The sequence below is a fragment of the Otolemur garnettii genome, unplaced genomic scaffold (assembly GCF_000181295.1).
Source record: "Otolemur garnettii isolate 467f Iridium unplaced genomic scaffold, OtoGar3 scaffold00021, whole genome shotgun sequence".
NCBI classification, from domain to species: Eukaryota; Metazoa; Chordata; class Mammalia; order Primates; family Galagidae; genus Otolemur; species Otolemur garnettii.
Genome location: NW_003852416.1, coordinates 17,299,320 through 17,321,051, shown reverse-complemented (window position 1 = coordinate 17,321,051; position 21,732 = coordinate 17,299,320). Strand labels below are relative to the sequence as shown.

Genomic DNA, 21,732 nt, shown 5'->3' with positions numbered 1-21,732 from the left:
AAAAAAAAAAAAAAAGAAAGTATTCTCAACCATTTTTTTTCACCTCACATGTTAAATACTGATAGATGCTCAGAGAAATATATAGATGCAGAAGATGAACTGTGCTGAAAGCACTTCCAGTTCTATGTATTTATTTATTTTTAGAGACAGCGTCTTGCCATGTTGCCCAGGCTAGAATGTAGTGGTTATTCACAAGCCCAGTCATGATACACTATAGCCTCAAACTCCTAGACTCAAGTAGTCCTCCTACCTCAGCCTCCAAAGAAGTTAGGGCTATAGGTGAGTGTCACCATGTTCCATTTAAACAAGCACACAAATAATTACAGCAGAAAATTGTGCTAATTATGAGCCAGGTGAATGCTGCAAAGGCTATAGATAGGAGAAGGAGAATTCATGGGAGAAGTGGATCACTTTCCATTGGAAATACCAAGAGAGACTTGATAGAGGAAGTGACATGTGAGCCTGAAAGATTTCAGTAGTTGAAGGGGAGGTAGAGGAGAAAATTTCAGAAAGAGAGAATTTCATAAGAAGAGAAACAGGGATGGGACACAAAAGTTAAGATCAAGAACCAGAGTGGGACAGGATAGGTTCAGTGGCTCATGCCTGTAATCTCAGCACTAGGGAGGTTGAGGCAGGTGGATTGCCTGAGCTCACAAGTTCGAAACCAGCCTGAGCCAGAGAGAGACCTTGTCTTTTTTTTTGGAGGGGGGGGGCAGGGCTGCGGTTGAACCCACCACCTCCGGCATATGGGGCTGGCACCCTACTCTTTTGAGCCACAGGTGCCACCTCGAGAGACCTCATCTTCGAAAAATCAGCCAGGCACTGTGGTGGGTGCCTGTAGTCCCAGCTACTTGGGAGGCTGAGGTGACAGAATCACTTGAGCCCAAGAGTTTGAGGTTGTTGTGAGCTGTAATGCCATGGTACTCTACCAAGGATGACAAAATGAGACTCTGTCTCAAAAAAAAAAAAAAAAGATGGGGGCTTGGTGACCATAGCACAGTAGTTACAGCGCCAGCCACATATACCATGGCCTGGGCCAGCTAAACAACGAGAACTACAACAACAAAAGAAATAGTCAGGCGTTGTGGTGGGCACATGTAGTCCCAGCTACTTGGTAGGCTGAGGCAAGAGAATTGCTTGAGCCCAAGAGTTTGAGGTTGCTGTGAGCTGTAATGTCACAGCACTCTACAGAGGGCAACAGCTTGAGACTCTGTCCCCACCCCCAAAAAAAGAACTGGGGTGGGAGGAAAGAGGGAGATAATAAATTTGAATTTAAGTTCCCAGGTAATGCTAATGATCAACCAGGTTTGAACAGTCAGGTAGATGGTTTTACTGAACTTTCACAGATAAAGAAAGAAAAGTTTAGCAAATAATAGAAATGTGTTCAAGGTCACATGGTTCCAAAAAACCATGGTACAAAACTAAATCTCTTAGGGAGAGAACTTTACCACAAGTCTCCCTACCTGTGAGAGATCCAATATCTAAAAAAGAGAATTTATGAGAGAAGAGCAGAAGGCCAAGAATGGAGTCACTGAAACCAAGGAGAGGGGTCAAGTACCGCCAAATACCACAAAGAGACTATGGAGGATGTGGTATGAGGGAGAAGTGGGGATGACTGCCCAACGTTTAAGAAAGATGAAGAGACAGCCCTGCACACCCAGGCCACTCCCCTAGGAAACCTGGCCAGCTGGAAGTAGTTACAAATTGAGGCTCAGCCAAGAGCAATCCTTCGAAGAATGGCTTTGTGCTAAAATTATTAAAGCCAAACATTCTAGGCCTGTGGGGGTGGGATGCCAAGAAAGAGAGGTGTAAACCACACAGGGGAATATCAGTTTGGATTCCCAGTTAAGGAGTGAAGAAAATGCAACATGCAGCCCACTCTAGATTTCCCAGGGTCGTTGCCACTTTGTTGGATGATGTAGGCCTTTTGCCTCACTTTCTTCTACTCTTTGTGTGTTGTGACCTTAGGGTACTGCTTCTATTTGAGAATGAAAAAAGAAAAGAAGGTAGAACTCCAATCAGGACATTTTGCTGCTTTTAGTAGTCCTGAGTAACATGGTTGAAATGCGATTGGAACTATAGCCCAGAAGTTAAGATATTCTAATTATCTGTGATTGTTTTCACTTTGCTATACTCAACACAGGTCTCTGGTACTACAAACAATCAAGGTTGGCTGTATTCTCTCTCCCAAGGGGAAGCCGGGAGACCTGTGTAAGGATATGGTGGACAGTTTCCTGCAATCCCCTAGCTAACCCCAATTCATATCCTGTTGCTGGTGGATGTAAATCAGTGTCCTTTTATTCCAAAGAGGATGATGATGACAACAATCCCTTATACCTGCATAGCTTACAACGAATCTTCACTTGCACCATAAGTGGCAGAAGCCATAGTTTAAACTCATTGCCTCTAACTTGAAGTCCAATGTTCTTTCTGTCTTTTTTTTTTTGTAGAGACAGAGTCTCACTTTTTCGCCCTTGGTAGAGTGCAGTGGAGTCACAGCTCACAGCAACCTCCAACTCCTGGGCTCAAGCGAATTTCCTGCCTCAGCTTCCCAAGTAGCTGGGACTACAGGCGCCTGCCACAAAGCCCGGCTATTTTTTGTTGCAGTTCGGCCGGGGCTGGGTTTGAACCCACCACCCTCCGTATATGGGGCCGGCGCCCTACTCACTGAGCCACAGGCGCCTCCCTGTTCTTTCAATTAAAAACCAGCATACTAGTTTGTTGTTGGCCAAAACTTTTATGAAGCCCACTTAGCCCTATTCTGGAAATAAAGGAGACTTCGGGAGTCTCACTGCACTAAGCAAAATTATGTAGTAAGGAAAGAATATATGTTTGCCTTTGTTTGCTGGTGACTGTGTGCAGAGTGCTATACCCGAGCCTCAGTGTCTTATCTGTGAGATGGGGGTGTGGGCCACCTTGAAGAGTGGCTGGAAGAAGCTGAACCTATGGCAAAAGTGCTGGCACAAAGACTGGCAGACTAATCACTCAGCAGTGTTAGCACTCTTTCATCCTTCACCTCACCAGGTCTTTCTGAGCCCAAAGACCTAAGAACTGAGTCCCTCTAGCTGAGGTCTTTGGTCTATGATGAAAACCCAGAAAGGAAGGCTGTGGCAGGGCCTGACCATCCTCCATGACCCTGAACAAAAAACCAAAAGATATGCTCCAAAGTCCCATCAGATCCTCTTTCTCCCTTCTTTTAGTGGCCTGTCCTAATTAACAACCCCCCCAATGAAGTGAAATAAATCATATCCTACAACTATACCCATGAGATTCCCAGATCAAAAAAGGCCCTCAGTCTGAATTCTGGAATATGTGGAATTTGACCGAAAGTTCTTCCTTCTCCCTCTCCAAAGCCATATCCACATCCTGAAAGATATTATAAGCTTGAAGATGAGTATGCAGGGCACACCCCACACTGACCCCTCCAGGCCTCATCTTTTCTGTTGCTGTTCTTTGATTACTCTCGCTGAGGAGGCAGCTGAGTCACCAGCATTAACCCCCACTCCTGGAGTTCAATCCGTCTGCAGGGGCCTCTTTTGTCCAAAACAAAGATCTCCACAGGCTCTCAAAGCCAGATGAGGACCCATCTTGCAAGATTTGTGCAGAATGAAATCTCAAATGCCTACAGGGTCAGATAGGTAAAGTAAATGAATTAAGTCGGTGGGCTTAATATAATGGAAAATGGTGGGGACTGTGGGGAACAGGAGAGCACACTTCTTAAATAAGTGGCCAGGTAACCTCACCTCTGCTTAGACATCCCAGCTCTTCCTGTTTTCAGAAGCAGCCAGAAATCCAGTTTCTTTTTAGGTCAAAACTCACAGTTTTAAAATACTCATTTTGAAACATTTTCAAAGATAATGTTTTAAAAACAAAAGTCTGCCGCCCCCTTTTTACCAGCTTGTAGTCCTAGTCTGTGCCATGCTTTAGAGCTCTATTGTTGAGCCGCAGTGATTTCCAACACCTCTTCCCTTTCCTCTCTACCTCCGCTTCTTTACGCTTTCCGCAGCTTGGATTCACCTTCTTTACCGATCTCCTCTCTCTTCTGGGGTTGTCACAGGCTTTCAGAGCATCTTCCCGCCCTGGGCGTTCCCCAAGAACTGCAGAGGAAGTTAGAAGGATGCTTTCTGACGCAGACTCACTTTTCCCCATGGGAACACCTGAGGGAGGGGACAAGGCCTCGTCCTGCGGGCCCCCACTCTAACTGGAAAAACAGGACCTCACCCTCGGGAACCTCACCTCCCGGGAAAATCTGCACCTCCCAGTGGGTTAAAGAGAGAAGGGAGGACAGTCAAGGGACTCGACAGAGCTGTATGGTTTCCATTGGGAAATCCCAGTTTTTTAGGCACCCCTCTATTCAACCCACTTCCAAAGCAGTCGATTCTCGGGGTGCGGCGCTGCGGACAGAGGGTGACTCCGACGCAGACTACCCTATCCCCGCGCGCCAGGTCGGTTGCGCGCAGCTGCGGTAGGCACTGCGCTTCCCCGCCCCCGCTCCTGAATGCCCCCCTTCCCTCTCCCCGCCAGACCCGGAGCAAGAGCTCCGCCCCCAATGCGCCGCCCCAGCCCCCGCGCCTTAAAACCCGGTGCACACCGCCCGGCCGCGCCCTGCCTGCCGCACCTCTCCTTTCTCCTGTCGCTCCAGTAGCAGCCGCACGCCGGCTCCTGATCCCAGCATCATGAGCTTCGGATCGGAGCACTACCTGTGCTCTTCCTCTTCTTACCGCAAGGTGTTTGGGGATGGCTCTCGCTTGTCCGCGCGCCTTTCTGGGGCCGGCGGCTCGGGCAGCTTCCGCTCGCAGTCGCTGTCCCGCTGCAATGTGGCCTCCTCGGCCGCCTGCTCATCGGCCTCCTCGCTTGGCCTGGGCCTGGCCTACCGCCGGTCTCCGGCGTCCGACGGACTGGACCTGAGCCAGGCGGCGGCGCGCACCAACGAGTACAAGATCATCCGCACCAACGAAAAAGAGCAGCTGCAGGGACTGAACGACCGCTTCGCGGTGTTCATCGAGAAGGTGCATCAGCTGGAGACGCAGAACCGCGCGCTCGAGGCCGAGCTGGCCGCGCTGCGGCAGCGCCACGCCGAGCCGTCGCGCGTCGGCGAGCTGTTCCAGCGCGAGCTGCGCGACCTGCGCGCGCAGTTGGAGGAGGCGAGCTCGGCGCGCGCTCAGGCCTTGCTGGAGCGCGACGGGCTGGCCGAGGAGGTGCAGCGGCTGCGGGCGCGCTGCGAGGAGGAGAGCCGCGGGCGCGAAGGTGCTGAGCGCGCACTGAAGGCGCAGCAGCGCGACGTGGACGGCGCCACGTTGGCCCGCCTGGACCTGGAGAAGAAGGTGGAGTCGCTGCTGGACGAGTTGGCCTTCGTGCGCCAGGTGCATGACGAAGAAGTAGCCGAGCTGCTGGCCACGCTGCAGGCTTCGTCGCAGGCCGCGGCTGAGGTGGACGTGGCTGTGGCTAAACCAGACCTGACTTCGGCGCTGAGGGAGATCCGCGCCCAGTATGAGTCCCTGGCCGCTAAGAACCTGCAGTCAGCCGAGGAGTGGTACAAGTCCAAGTTCGCCAACCTGAACGAGCAGGCGGCGCGCAGCACCGAGGCCATCCGGGCTAGCCGTGAGGAGATCCATGAGTACCGGCGCCAGCTGCAGGCCCGCACCATCGAGATCGAGGGCCTGCGCGGGGCCAACGAGTCCTTGGAGAGGCAGATTTTGGAGCTGGAGGAGCGGCACAGTGCTGAGGTGGCTGGCTACCAGGTAAGGACCGGAGCCCTGCGCAGGGAGGAGCGCCCCGTCCTCTCCCCCGTGTACTGCTCTTTCTGGTAAAATGGGGCCCTATAACTTAAGGGGAGGATAAGGGAGGGGAGAGAATGGCCCCGACTGGAGGCGTAGGCATATAAAAAGGCTGGGAGTCTCTACTGTTAATTTTGGGGGCCTGGAAGCGCCTGTCACTTTTGTCCCCGCCTGAGCCCTTCTAACAAAGAAGCCCTTAAACTTCTTTGGAGTCTGAAAATCTAACAGTACTTCTCTGTCAGCAAGTGGGCATGGCCACACTGGCGACCTGGAGAACAGTCCCCACCCTAAGTAGAAGTGAACCCTACTGGGGCAGTTTACAGTCTCTCAATGGTGGGCGGTGCCGTCTCAGCTATCTGGCTTGTCTGGTTGACTTCGAAAGGCTTTTGTGCGCCCCGAAATTGATACAGATAGAGTGTGGTCTTTGTCAGGGTTGGGGGAAGAATGCTGTATTGAACTAAGAAGGGTCTTATCCTGTTTTCTTGATTTGTTCTCAAAAGGGTATAGATTGGGAGTCAACGAGCTGGGTGATGATTGATCTAGTAGCAACCGCCCTGCTCTACCCTCCTACACACACGCGCGCGCGCACACAAACACTCGCGCGCGCGCGGTTCCCTTGACTACTGACATTTCCTACCAAAGAAACCTTTACTCCGGGTTAGCAAAACGGGAATGGTCAGGGCGCTGTCCGTGGTGCTGATACCGAGTTCTTCCCATCGCAGAAATGATGTCTCTCTTGTCTCCAGTTCCAGTTATGAATCTCTAGGCAATTAACTGCTTTTGGTTTCTTTTTTTCTTCTGTAATGTCAACACATCAGTCTTGGATACCTGCAATCAAAGGTCACCTCGTGGACAGCATCAATTTTCACTTTCATGGATGGCTTAGCACTTAACAAAAACCATTTAATCTGCTCACCAGCTGTGATGTTCCACTTGAAAATTAGCGTTTTCTTAACATTTTTTCCATCCTAAGTGCATGTAATAAATTGCTGAGGTGGTTTCTTTGTATAGTTCATATATTTTCTTCATCTTTCCCTGTCTTCTCAGCCCCTGTAAGTGTATCGATTGGTTCTTTCCCTCAACAAAGGCCACGGCATCTTCACTTTTACCATACAAGACATTCAGGGCTTGTGGCCACACAGGGCACAGAGGCAGGAGACAGGGTGAATGAGAAATGTAGGAAAGAGCTGAAATAGTATGGTTCAATTTCAAGATACAATAAATGCTCCTTTGAATAGAATGCCGATAATTCAGAAACTTGAAATAATTCAAACTAGGATTGAAGCTCATATTTGATGAAATTAATAGCATTTGGGAACATTAATAAAATAAAACAAAGGAATGAAATCCCAAAAGCACAATTTTAGTGAGGAGCTAAAGAATTATTTGTGCAGGTATTTATTGTTTATTACCTAGCTCCCTTTGATGAAGAAAAAAAGCCTGTTAAGACAGTTTGTTTTAGTTAGTTTGGTTTTATATAGGGGGTCCCAGAAGTCACCCCTTAAGTGACCATACATAGGGAAATTCTAGCTAAATGTATTGTTGTTTACAAGATATTCATTATAAAATTTTCCAAAATATTTGCAAAATATTCTCTATATATTGACCACTTCTTTATAAAATATTGTAAAGAATATTTTGTAAATAAAGGTACATTTAGCTACATTTTCCCTATGTATGGCCACTTAAGGGGCAACTTTTGGGACATCCTAAAGTAGAATTTAAGTAAGTACCTTTATTCTGTTTCACAATCTGTAACTCGAACTTTTCACTATGTGCCCTAAGTCCTGGATGGCTTGAATTAATCACATTTGGTTAATTAAAGCTTCATGTTTTCTTCCAGAAGCCTCAAAGGATGAGCTAGTTAGGTGGTCTACAGGAGGGCTAACCCCATTTCTACAAATAGGGACAACTTACACAGAATTGACACTTGAATTGGGCTTTGCCATGTCCTCTGTTTTCTTGTTATAGTCCCTGCATCCTAAGAAGTAGTGACAGTGCTGTCTGTCTTGTTTGCTATAGAAGGTTTTCAGCATTAGACAATAGTAGGGTCATCTAGATGTGGTCTACAGGAAACAAACAACAGAAACTGCGGCATCTGCAGCTCTGCAGTGCTGCCCCCATCAGTTTGAGCTTTAGAGGACCTGCTGTGGGAGTGGAAGAGGAGGTGAGACAGCAGGGAACTGCCTCCTGCTTCTCGGGACCTAAGGCGGAGATGGGCCTCACAGCCCTACCTATGGCTCCTGAAGGCCACAGGGGTATCTCTGGCTAGTCTAACAGTGTTAGCAGGGCTGACCAGGGCAAAAAGCCTGCTTCTTCACAGTGAGATGTAGCCATTGTTTTCTTGCCCTCTCACTCCATCCTCTTCCACCACCACCACCCCCCACTGCAGTAATGGGAGGCGTATCTATTTCTTCTGCTTCAGAGATTAGTGGCAGGGCCATTTTCCTTTGCAAGCTTGGCGTCTGAGGGGAGACGCAGGAAAGCTGAATTAAAGTCATGTTTTAAAGCCACTCTGTCCCAGAGAACTGATATCCCAATATATGAGGAGAGAAAGATTCTTACACGCTTAAAAAGGCAAAGAATGATTCAAGGTGACGACACAGTAAGTATACAATAGTGTAAGAGAGAGTCTGAATCATGCAAGAGGAGAGATTAGGAAGAGCTAGGACTATTGTCTTCAAAGGCCAAATGTAGCTCCCCTCTATGTCAAAAGCTTAATGCTTTTCCATTTCTGAAACAGGACAATTCTCTTCCTGACATAGCCACTTCAGCCCCATTAGAGTCCCAGTTCTGTTAAATGTCTAAGGACATTCTTGGAGGGTGCTTGGGGTCCCAGACCTTTACTGTGGTCAGTCTTAGAAAGCTGAAGCTTTCATTGAAAGACCTTGCTAAACAATCAAGATCACCACTGGTTAATGCTCTCCAGGGAGATGAGCCAAGTCTGCTTTCTTCTCTCCATTATGAGATTGGAGTATAACCTAATTAAATAGCAGGAAGGGTCTGGCCCCTTGGAGATTGGGGTTAGCAGTAGCTGCATATAAATCTATAGTTTGATAGATCCATTTCTGAAATTAGAATTCAAAAAAAGCTCCCTTGGCCTCTTTTTAAAAAGCTCTTCCTTCTGTTTTTTGTTTTGTTTGCTCCTCTCTATCTCATTGTTTTACAGTCACCTGGGCCACCATGATAGCTCCTTTACAGAAATGAATTTACCTGGTGGTTCCTATGCCAAATGACACACAAACAAGGTCAATTAGGGGCTTAAAAAAATTCTCAGGTCCACTCCCAAAGATAGCAGTTTGCAGGTGGAGCCCAGGAATATGTATTTTAAGGAAAAATTGCTGCATTTTGTCAGTCCTCAGACTGATTTGGGAGTGTGCTGACCTAAACCACGTTTTTCTGTAAAGCAACTTACAGAAATACATACAGTGCAAGATTTTAGAGTGTGGTGGAGGAAAGAAAAAGATGGGGATAAAGCCAAGGTCTGTGAACAAACCAACCACAAATAAAAATCCTCTCTCCCCACCCAGCAATTCAGGATGGCCAGAGCCTCTTTCAATCAGACTGTGCAGCTCTCACTACTGCTCCCCTGGCTGAGGGCCCCTGAAAAGTGGAGAAAGCCACAGCACTGTCTGTCGGACCTGTTCACCACTCCAGAGGCTGGTGTGGCCAACTCTTTCTCTTACTCCCACCCCAACATCCTTCCAGCCATGGGCTAGAAGTAAGATATTTGTCTTAGCTACTTGGGGAGAGACCCCAGCTGGAGCTGGGAGTGCCTCTCTCCCTGGTTCCCCTGGGCTAAGCCGGCAGCAGCTGCGTGGTTGGGGGAGGGGGCACACTGCAGCGTTCTGCTCTGATTTGGAGCTGGAGGCCATCTTTGGCAGGGCTTTTGAAGGGCAGCGCAAGACACAGCCTCGTGAGGGGAGGAGAGTGCAAACAAAGAGACGAGGCATTGAAGAGCCATCGTTGGTCAGCAGGCAGCACAATTCCCTTAGAAAGAAGCAAGTCATGCTTTTTGTGTACTCTGATCCATAAAATAGATATGTGAAATACCTAACATGAAAGTTCAAGGAAATCTCATCCATCTAGAACTCAGCTCCCCAGCCACCTTTTATTTGGAAAATACAGCTATAAAACAGAAATAATTTTTGTTTTAATGCCTGAGTCACTTTATCTGCAAAAAAAAAAAAAAAAAAAAAAAAAATTTTTTTTTTTTTTTTAAGGACTTAATTAACCTGCTGGTGAGACAAAACATCTTTCCCTAAAGCACCTTTTAGGAAATTGGCTGCTCTGAGGTCCCCAGCCTACTCAAATTTTTCTAAAATGCTTTGTTTGGATTTCAAGCCTCAGTGAGACAGATGAGAAGGGCGGACCACTGGAGGCTTTGTTTAAGAATGAGTAGACGCAAATATGTTCATCTTTCAGGACAAAGAAAATCAAGAAGCAGCAATACTGATCAAAGAGCAATATAGCTCTTTGGGGTCATTTAGGATAGAATTAGACAGCTTGATAATGCCTCAGTTGACTTAAAAGATACCACAAAATCATAATAAAAAAATTAATCATTGTCATGACCCTTAATTGCTGAGGAAGGTTGCATTATGTTTAATGTCCTAATTGTGAGAGGTATAAGGCACTTTAGAAAGGTTTTTATTCAAAATTGTTATTTTTAAAAAATCTAGTGCTTTTAAGACATATGCCTGCAACTCTCCAATATAACATTTTCTTGTGTATTACTCTTTTTTGTTGTTTAAGGGGATGTAGGGAGGGATTGTGATTATTTGCCTGTATCATCAAAAGGATAGAATCAGATGGTATGATATTAACAATAATAAAAATCTCTAACATTCATTGAGTACTTCCTATGTGCCATGCTGTTATAATGTCTATTATCTAATTTAACAGATAATGGACTCATCTACTAATGTAAGATATATTACCTTGGAATCCTAATTTGAGAGTCTCAGAAAAGAATGAACATAATTTTCTATATGCAGAGATTGAAGGTTTGATGAAACTAAAATATAGAAAACTAGTGGAGGTACATTGGATGTTAGTGGCGGGGCAAAAAATGTAACCTGGAGAAACCGATGAAATCTCCCTCTTTTCCTCTTCTTTAATTTATCTTGCTCCCTTGCATGATGATAATATTTTCTCCTTTTGGGCAGCGCCTATGGCTCAGTGAGTAGGACACTGGCCCCATATACCAAGGGTGGCGAGTTCAAACTCAACCCCAACCAAACAGCAACAAAAAATAGCCAGGCGTTGTAGGGGGCGACTGTAGTCCCAGTTACTCGGGAGGCTGAGGCAGGAGAATCGCTTAAGCCCAAGAGTCTGAGGTTGCTGTGAGCCGTGACGCGACAACACTCTACTGAGGGCAGCATAGTGAGACTCTTTCTCAAAAAAAAAAAAAAAAAAGAAAAGAAAATATTTTCTCCTTTCTCCTTTTTCCTTACCCCTCACTCCTTTCCCCCTTACCACAGGGAATATTGATTCTCTTGCTCCTAATGCATCACTAGCAGAACTTGCTTGTAGGTTAGTTTAACCTCAAATAGCAATCATGCAGTAAAATTTCTTGGTAAAGATCCTTTAAGCCTGAATGATTTGTTGTTGTTTTTTTTAGTTAAGAGTCTCAAGCTGTCACCCTGGGTAAAGTGCTGTGGTGTCATAGCTCACAACACCTCCAACTTGGACTCAAGCGATCCTCTTGCCTCAGTTTTTCTATTTTTAGTAGAGTAAGGATCTCACTTTTGCTCAAGCTGGCCTTGAACTCATGAGCTCAAGCTATCCACCTACCTCAGCCTCCCAGAGTACTAGGATTACAAGCCACCATGCCTCACCTAAGCCTGCATGATTTCTTAACATATTTTGAAATACTTGCATCACAGTCTAGTGTCATATGAATTTTTCCCATTACCTATCATTTGCTCTGTACCCATTAGTCAATTGAGATTCTCCTTTGCAGTATTCTTGTCAATATTTATAGAACAGGTAGGTGGCATGAATTTTAATTCTTTTTACAATTCACTTAATTTGGAAGTTTACACCCTCGCTTATCAGCCCTACCTTTCACCATTGCCTCTTCATCCCCACACAAGGGAATTACCAGGGCCCCTCAGCACTTACTTCCTTGAAGTTTCTGATGCAGTTATCTGCATCCCTATTTCATAAAAAATAACTTTTTTTTGAGACAGAGTTTCACTATGTTGCTCTTGGTAGAGTATAGTGGCGTCACAGCTCACAGTGATCTCAAACTCTTGGGCTTAGGCAATTCTCTTGCCTCAGCCTCCCAAGTAGCTGGGACTACAAGCCCCCACCACAATACCCAGCTATTTTTGGTTGCAGTTATTATTGTTTAGCAGGCCCCGTTGGGCTCGATCCCACCAGCCTCAGTGTATGTGGCTGGCACCTTACTCACTGAGCTACAGGCACCAAGGCCAAGAATAACTCTTTTTTTTTTGGCCGGGGCTGGGTTTGAACCCACCACCTCCGGCATATGGGGCCAGCGCCCTACTCCTTTGAGCCACAGGTGCCACCCCCAAGAATAACTCTTAATCAGTGTGTTCTTCATGTCTACAAAATTGCAGCTGACTATTACATGTTATTTGCTCATACCTTTTCAGGTCATTAGGGAAGAAAAAAATGTTTATGTCGTATCATTCATTCATGTGACAATTATTCATTGAGCATCAACCATGTGCATTGTTCTGGGCTCTGGACTTCCAATGTGAACTAGAGAGAAAGGATCCTAGCATCTATGTTAATTATGTTCTAGAACACTACTTCTCAAGCATGAGGGGACTCTGCAATGTCTGGAGACATTTTTGGTTGTCACAACTGGAAGAGGGAAAGCGTATACTTCTGGCAGCAGTGGGTAGATGCTGTTAAACATCCAATAGGATAGCCCCCAAAGCAAAGAAGTGTGTGCTCAAAAACATCAATAGTGCCAAGACTGAAAACTCTGTTATAGAGGAAAGTGACAGAAAATAAATTGCTAAACTAATGAATGAACAAGATAATTTCACATACTGTTAAGAGCAGGTTGGCTGCATTCAAGTGGGTGCTTTTTTCCTAATTTATCCAGTATCCAGGGTACCTTTTTCTAATTTGCATTCCTACATGGGCTACCAGCCACCCTGGCCTGAAGTAAAACATGTTGAATCAGTGAATGGAGGATACTTAAATTGCTTGCAAAATAATTTGGGTCTGAGCAGAGGACATTTGAACAGTCTCTTGAATGGCAAGAAGTCAGCCACGTAAAGACCCACTACAGGGTATTTCAGGCAGAGGAAATAACAAGTCTAAGGGCCTGGGGCTGGGCGTGGTGGCTCATGCCTAAAATCCTAGGGAGGATCACTTGAGACCAACTTGAGCATCATAGTGTGACTTTCTCTCAACCCTCTTAAAAAAAAAGGAAAAGAAAAAATAAATTAGAGAAATTAGCTAGATGTGATGGTGTACATCTATAGTCCTGGTTACTTGGGAGGCTGAGATAGGATTCCTTAAGCCTAAGAGTTTGCGGTTGCAGTGGGCTATGTTGACATCATTGCACTCTAGCCCAGGCAATAGAGTGTGAACATAGCTCTAAATAAATAAGTAAATAAATAAATAAATTTACCGGGGATGGCAGTGAAATCAGTATGTTTACGAGAAGGACAGGGTGGCAGAAACACACTGAGCAAAAGGAAGAGTATATGTCATGCTGAAGACTTTGGATTTTATTCCAAAGCTGTTGGAGAATTTTAAGTAGGTAAACAACCAGATCTGCTTTGTTTTTAAAAGCTTCTGGATTCTGTGTTCAGGATCACAAATATAAACCTATGTCTCTTCCTTCCCTTGGTTTACACCTGGAAGAATTTGGAGCAAAACTATTACACCAACCTAGTTTCTTCTTCTTCCTTTTTTTTTTTTTTTTTTTTGAGATAGAGTCTCACTTTATCACTCTCAGTACGGTGCCGTGGCATCACAGCTCACAGCAACCTCCAACTGCTGGGCTTAGGCGATTCCCTTGCCTCAGCCTCCCAAGTAGCTGGGACTATAGGCACTCACCACAACGCCTGGCTATTTTTTGTTGCAGTTTTGGCCAGGGCCGGGTTCGAACCTGCCACCCTCGGTATATGGGGCCGGTGTCCTACCCACTGAGCCACAGGCGCCACCCTAGTTTCTTTTTTTAAAATATTATAATTTCAGCCTGCCATTTGGATTTTTAAAAAATCCTGTGAAGTATTTATGCTTCCTCCTTATCTGTCATGTTAAAATGCTTTCAGTGAAGTGATTGAGTGGCAGACTTCCAGGAAACCATCAAAATGAAGACAAAGAGAAGGCTTGCTATCCTCGCTGTGCTTTCCACAGTTAGAATTGTTTAATCTAAGCTCCTAACCTGAGGCTTTGGGTTTTGGAAAGGAGATGTCAATACCACAAACAAGGGAGGGATAGTAAGTAAGTGTAAAAAGAAAAATAATCATTTCCCAGTGTTCATTTGAGAACCATGTACTCTGTGGTGAAAATTCCCAGCCCTCCCCATGCATCCACATCTACTGGGGACCTTTCTGAAAAAATGTAAATGCTGGGACCCCAGAACAAATAATCAGTGTCTGGGTCTGGATGTAAGTAGTTTATAAGTTCCCTGGGTGGTTTTAATATGTAATTATGGCTGAGAATCCCACCTAGTGGAAATCTCAATGAATTTCTGCTGTTCTGGCCTAACTATTTTGGATATGTCACTTTTTCAGGATAGCATTGGGCAGCTGGAGAATGATCTGAGGAACACCAAGAGTGAGATGGCACGCCACCTTCGGGAATACCAGGATTTGCTCAATGTCAAAATGGCCCTTGACATTGAGATAGCAGCTTACAGGTACCTCAAAGGGCATGCTCACCTAAGCAGATTCAGTCAGGGGGCAATGCCACCCAGATAAGTGGTTCTAATCTCTATGGTTTCTGATCAGTGAGGGAGGATAAGGAAAGGCATCACTGGGCCCTTATAGGTGAGCAGACCCCTCTGTCCCTCCACCTGGCTATATCCCAGCTCTACTTATTATATATCTCTGCCAAGAATTTAAGGGGGGTAATGTGAGTATACAAAGGTTGAAATAAAAACCCATCAGGGGGTGGCGCCTGTGGCTCAAAGGAGTAAGGAGCCGGCCCCATGTGCCAGAGGTGGTGGATTCAAACCCAGCCCTAGCCAACAACTGCAAAAAAAAAAAACAAAACACAAAAACTCATCAGGCTGGGCATAGTGGGTCACACCTATAATCTCAGCACTTTGGGAGGCTTAGGAAGAAGAATCACTTGAGGACAGGAGTTTAAGATCAGCCTGGGCCACATGGTGAGACCCTGTCTCTACAAAAAATTAAAATATAGCCAGGCTGGCTCGGCGCCTATGGCTCAAGTGGCTAAGGCGCCAGCCACATACACCTAAGGTGACGGGTTCGAATCCAGCCCGGGCAGCCAAATAGCAATGATGGCTGCAACCAAAAAATAGCCAGGCATTGTGGTGGGTGCCTGTGGTCCCAACTACTTGGGAGGCAGAGGCAGAAGACTCGCTTGAGCCCAGGAGTTAGAGGTTGTTGTGAGCTGTGATGCCATGGCACTCTACCCAGGGGACAGCTTGAGGCTCTGTCTCAAAAAAAAAAAAAAATAGCCAGGCATGGTAGCCCCAGCTACTTGGGAGGCTGAGATATGAGAATCAATCACTTGAGCCAGGAGTTCAAAGGTGCAGTGAGCTGTGATTATGTCACTGCATTCCAGTCTGGGTGACAGAGTGAGACCCTGTCTCAAAAAAAACAACATTTTTATACAATCTAGAAAGTCTCAATAGGTGGAGTATATCCTGAGATTCCTACTCAAAGCAATGTTTAAATGAACATTTACCTTTAAACAAAGCATTAACAGCAGCTGCTAGGGATTTTTTTTCTTTTTTAGAGACAGAGTCTCACTTTGTCGCCCTTAGTAGAGTGCCATAGCGTCACAGCTCACAGCAACCTCCAACTCCTAGGCTTAGGTGATTCTCTTGCCTCAGCCTCCCGAGTAGCTGGGACTACAGGTGCCCACCACAATGCCCAGCTATTTTTTGTTGCAGTTTGGCCAGGGCTGGGTTCAGATCCGCCACCCTCAGTATATGGGGCCAGTGCCCTACTCACTGAGCCACAGGACCTGCCCTCCTAGGGTTTTCTTAATGATACATTGTAATTGCATATATAGTGCTGTGGCATCATAGTTCACACCAACCTCAAACTCTTGGGCTCAAGCGATCCTCTTGCCTCAGCCTCCCGGGTAGCTGGGACTGCAGGTGCCTGCCACAAGGCCTGGCTATTTTTAGAGATGGGGTCTCACTTTTGCTCAGGCTGGTCTCAAACTCCTGAGCTCAAACAATCTACCTGCCTCAGCCTCCCAGATTGCTGGGATTACAGACATGAGCCACTGTGCCCGGCCTGAGCAGCTGCTGTTATTTGAATGACTACTGTGTATCAGGCACTAGCTAGCAGGTCATATTGTTCCCATTTTGCAGGTGAGAAAACAACCAGACACTGTGTGACTTGCTTAAAGTCATAATGCTGGCAAATGACAGAGCTCAGATTCAACTCCAGATCTGTCTGGACATTTTTTTTTCTTTTTGTTTTTATACTAGGTATACTACTTCAAAACAAAGCTCCAAGAGTATTTGATAGTATACTGAGTTTTTCATTTAAAAACAAAAAAGGGGGCTGGGCATAGTGACTCACACCTGTAGTCCTAGCTCTCTGGTAGGTCAAGATGGGTGGATTGCTGAGCTCAGGCGTTCAAGACCAGCCTGAGCAAGAGTGAGACCCTGTCTCTAAAATAAAAAAAGTACCTGTAGTCCAGCTACTTAGGAGGCTAAGGCAAGGGGATAGCTCGAGCCCAAGAAATTGAGGTTGCTGTGATGATGACACCAGGGCACTCTACCCCAGGGTGACAGAATAAGACTCTGTCTCAAAAAATAAATAAAAATAAAAACAAAAAGGAATGATAAAAACTATTTGTTATGAGTTAAAAAGATAGTGAGACCATTATTGCAGGGCAGTGTAGACAAGGCTGAGGAAAGGTGTGGGGATCTCAAATGGTGAATAGTGTCATTAGCAGGCTTTTGTGCTGCTGGCTCCATTCCCTTTGTACCCTTATCCACTCCATGGAAAAAGTGCAAATCGCAAATTCAGGCTGAATTAAGCAGTTCCTCCCTCCTTTGTGGACTTCACACCTCCTTATCCCTATTGCTGTAAAGGTGTTAATTAGGGGAATTCTCCCTAGAACTTGGTAGACTCTAATTGCCAAAACTGGGTGTGGTGTGACCCTGGGGAATTGTAGGTTTTCCTTTTGGAATATATTTGTGAGTAGGTTCCCCTTTGATAGTGCCTTAAACAAGGCGGGGGCTAAAGGTATATACATGTGCGCGGGCCCATGCTCCAACTCTCTGAGCCTTGGGATTCAGTATTTATTGGTCTCAGTTTCACGTAGAAACTGCAAAATCCTCTGAATCTCTCTAAAATACATAGAGAGTGGAGTGTTAAATTCTTGTTTTTTTCTTAAGTTGCAATTTGACTTCCTAACAGTTTTTTTCTGTTGAATTTACAGGAAACTGCTGGAGGGTGAAGAGACACGTTTTAGTACCAGTGGATTAAGCATTTCAGGGGTGAATCCACTTCCCAATCCAAGTTATCTGCTCCCACCTAGAATCCTCAGTTCTACAACCTCCAAAGTATCATCCACTGGGCTGTCACTTAAGAAAGAGGAGGAGGAGGAGGAGGCTTCTAAGGTAGCCTCTAAGAAAACCTCCCAGATAGGGGAAAGTTTTGAAGAAATACTGGAGGAGACAGTAATATCCACTAAGAAAACCGAGAAATCAAATATAGAAGAAAGCACCATTTCAAGCCAAAAAATGTAATTTCATTGCTTAAAAAAAGTTAATGCTTAAGAGGGAATAATATGCATTTGACCTGTTAAACAGCCTATTCCCGAACCATAACACCTGCCACCACTATAAAATGTCTTCAAGGCTTCAGTCTCACACTTAATATTGAATCTTTACTTTCTCTAATTAAAAAACCACCCCTTAGATTGAAGTAAACTGCAGTCCTGGAGCGGTCACAGAGGAGTTATCTAAGAATACAGCATTCTCACCTACAGTGCAGATTTCACAGTTCTAGATGATTCAGGTGCAGAGGAAGTACAAACTAAGGTGCTAAATCTGTGATCATCATCATTTACTGTGAACTGAAATTAAAACTGTATTATTCACTATGCTCTGCCATTACCCAGCTATATAATCTTTCTCCAGATGCCTAAAACATAAGATCACTGCCAAAGATAAAACCATTGGTCCATACCCCATTCCCTCGGATAGAACTGTTTAAATGATAGGGGTTTGTTTCATGGATACTTTCCTTTCTACCCCCCAATTCCATATATCCTTTTCTTTCATCCAGGAAAAAAAAAAGGCTAATGGAGTTTTCTTCCCTTTTAAATACATTTAGGTTCTCTTGAGAGACCTTAACCCTTTTAGCAGTCTTGCTCAATGGATAAAGTTAGATGCATGTTGACCATTTCTATGATTCACATAATAACTTATCCTTGCCCATTTCATATTCTTTCAATTCTGTAGGTTAAACAAAAATGGCAGTGATGAATTTTAAGGTTTTCCCCCCAACAGGCAAAATAATGAAAAGAATATCTAGATGTTAGGCTTTCAGCTTATTCAGATCCATTTAATTAGGGGGAAAAAAACTATTAAAAAACGTAGCTTTTCACTTTAAGTTTAGAAGCACAGTAATAGTTATCCCAAACTGTGATGAAGCTGACCTTAGATTTAGTAGTGTAATCTAGAAGAAGTGAGTGTTTCTATGAATGGAAAAGACAAGGTGTCATTTCTCTGTGTCAGTTCATTTGTGGTGATATAGAATTAGCCTGTTCATGCCCTTACCCTGGGAATCCACGTATTTCTCTTCCCCACTAGTCTTGGTCCTAAAGAGGCCTTGCTTCCACTCTCCTATGCCTTTTAAGAGTGCCCAGTGTAGGATATTTTATCACCAGGACATAATGCTACTGCCCCAAAGTAAAAGGAACCACTTCTGGTCAATCAACACCACCAGCAAATATGAAAAATACCTTTCTCTTCTCTAAGCGTGTTGCTCAACATTTTCCCCATTGCTACACAGTTGGTCAGATCTTGCGGGACAGGAAGAAACAGCCCAGAGAAGGGGGGTGTCCATGGTCCTGGCTCACATGCTGGGAAGTAGATTCTGGAGAGTCAAATCATCGGCCCAACTGTGTAGCATCTGCATTGCCCAGTCTTTCTCTTGTGCCAAGTTGGACACAGGATTTGTTCTCTGTCAGCAGTCACTTCTACCAGAGCTGAAGAATGGTCCCTGTCCCTGTTCCACATCCTCTTTGAGAGCTCTGTGGTGATAAGGACGTGATGCTTTTACTGAACTTTCTTATCCTAGCTCATGCTTTAATAGCTTAAGGAATGTAAAAGATACTTTTCTCTTCTTCCTTTCCCTTACCCCATCTATCCCCATCTTTACTCATCACTCTTATTGTAAGACATTAGTAAAATAAGAAATTAAAAGTCACACAAATCCCACCAACATAATTGGTGTTCTGTGGTCTCTGCCATCTCCCTGAGAGAAGCACTGTTTGGTTCAGAGGGGTGAGTCTGCCTCTAATTTGCATCTTTTCATTGAGTCACGCCCAAGTGTGATGAACTCATTTGTAAAAGACATTAAGAGCATCTTATAGAGTTGACCAATTATTAAATTGTAATAATTGGCAATTATGGAAAATGTTCAGAATCGCAGGCAGGGAGGTAAATGGACAGAAAGCCAACAACAGCAACCATTCTGACCATGAGGCAACAAAATGTGTCCCAGAGATTATCGGAAAGCCTGCCTGCAAAGAACATTCATGAACAGCGGCGCCTGTGGCTCAATGGGTAGGGTGCCAGCTCCATATACCGAGGGTGGCAGGTTTGAAAACAGCTTCAGCCAAACTGCAACAAAAAATAGCCAGGCGTTGTGGTGAACGCCTGTAGTCCCAGCTATTTGGGAGGCTGAGGCGAGAGAATAACTTAAGCCCAAGAGTTTGAGGTTGCTGTGAGCTGTGGCGCCATGGCACTCTACTGAGGGCAACATGAGACTCTGTCTCAAAAAAAAAAAAAAATTCAGTAGAGTTGTGTGCTGTTTTTCTATTTTAAAAAGGGGTGGTGGGATTTCTTGTAATTTTGCAATGGAATTCTGTAGCATCCCATCAAAGGGCCTGGAAATAAAGTATTACAGAAGGGAAGATTCTACAAGAAGTAATAAGCCCAGGATACTAAGAATGCATTTTACTGGACTTGCTAAATGGGGACAAAACTTGAGCAATTGTCTAGAAGCTTAGAGTCCAAAGTTTAGCTCCTGAGTTAATGCTAGTCACAAATAGTTGTGGGGGTAAACTTTAGAACTTATCTGTGAACTTGAGCAGAGGACCAAGTCCCACTACTTACAGCTGTAAAGGAAAACATGAAATAGCTTGTAGGCTGGGTGTGGTAGCTCACATCTGCAATTCCAGCACTTTGGGAGTCTGAAGCTGGACAATTCACTTGAGGCCAGGAGTTCAACATAAAGTCTGGACAACATAGTGAGACCCCATCTCTACAAAAAAATTTAAAATTATCTGGGCATGATGGCTAATGTAGCACATGCCTGTAGTCCCAAGCTACCTAGGAGACTGAGCTGGGAAGATTGCTTCAGCCCAAGAGTTTGAGGTTATAGTGAGCTATGATTGGTGCTACTGCACTCCAGCCTGGGTAACAGAATAACAACCAATTTCCTCCCAATTTTCTTTAATTTAAAAATAATTTTTAGGGCGGCACTTGTAGTTCAGTGGGTAGGGTGCCGGCCACATACACCAGGGCTGGTGGGTTCGAACCTGGCCCTGCCCTGCTAAAACAACAATGACAACTGCAACAACAACAACAACAAAAAATAGCCAGGTGTTGTGGCAGGTGCCTCCTAGTCCCAGCTACTTAGGAGGCTGAAGCAAGAGAATTGCTTAAGCCCAAGAGTCTGAGGTGAGCTGTGACACCATGACACTCTATCCAGGGTGACAGCTTGAGACTCTGTCTCAAGAATAAATAAATAAAAATAATTTTTAAAAATGAAAGTTTTTTAGGCTGGGCGCAGTGGCCTATGCCTATAATCCTAGCACTCTGGGAGGCTGAGGTGGGTGGATTGCCTGAGCTCACAGGTTCAAGAGCAGCCTGAGCCAGAGCAAGACCTCACCTCTAAAAAAAAAAAAATAGCGAGGCATCATGATGGGTGCCTGTAGTCCTAGCTACTTGGGAGGCTGAGGCAAGAGAATCCCTTGAGCCCGAGAGTTTGAGGTTGCTGTGAGCTATGACGACGCTATAGCACTCTACCGAGGGCAACAAAGTGAGACTGCCTCAAAAAAAAAAAAAAAAAACATTTTGTAAAAATGTATTTAAACATCTTTTGAAACAGAAAGCAGACTGGGAATTGGGGGTTCTACAGAGAGGGAGCAATGGGGTGTCACTATTCAAAGGATATGAGGTTATATTACAGAGTGATGGAAATGTTTTGGAACTGGATTGAGGTGGTAGCTGTGCAACTCTATGAATATGCTAAAACCCACCAAATTATTCACTTTAAAACAATTGATTTTGTTATGAAATTTCACTTTAATTTTTAAAATCTACTGGTAGGGAATTTATGGAATGACCAGGAAAACAATCATAAAAGTCTACCACACCCTCTGCTCCAACTGAGACCATTGTGTACAGCCACCCTCAGCCACCCGGGGTCAATCTCGGCTAGGAGAAATCCCAATAGGAAAACATAAACCAGGCTCGGCGCCTATAGCTCAACCGGCTAAGGCGCCAGCCACGTACACCTAAGGTGGCGGGTTCGAATCCCCAGCCCGGACCCGCCAAACAACAATG

The 21,732-nt window shown here is 45.1% G+C and overlaps 1 protein-coding gene across 1 annotated transcript; it reads left to right on the top strand.

Annotated features, from left to right (window-relative positions):
- The first annotated feature begins 4,610 nt into the window (after positions 1 to 4,610).
- On the top strand, positions 4,611 to 19,386 carry INA (internexin neuronal intermediate filament protein alpha). The gene is made up of 3 exons (XM_003787205.2): positions 4,611 to 5,741; positions 14,510 to 14,634; positions 17,370 to 19,386. Exons 1-3 carry the CDS (start codon positions 4,677 to 4,679, stop codon positions 17,677 to 17,679), a joined length of 1,500 nt encoding a protein of 499 aa, XP_003787253.1. The 5' UTR covers positions 4,611 to 4,676; the 3' UTR covers positions 17,680 to 19,386.
- The last annotated feature ends 2,346 nt before the right edge of the window (positions 19,387 to 21,732 follow it).

What these genes read in the sequence shown, in the direction of transcription:
- INA (XM_003787205.2), top strand. Translation starts at nt 4,677, where the DNA reads ATGAGCTTCGGATCGGAGCACTACCTGTGCTCTTCCTCTTCTTACCGC. An exon ending in CTGAGGTGGCTGGCTACCAG is followed by an intron (nt 5,742 to 14,509) that starts GTAAGGACCGGA and finishes TCACTTTTTCAG; the next exon opens with GATAGCATTGGGCAGCTGGA. An exon ending in ATTGAGATAGCAGCTTACAG is followed by an intron (nt 14,635 to 17,369) that starts GTACCTCAAAGG and finishes TTGAATTTACAG; the next exon opens with GAAACTGCTGGAGGGTGAAG.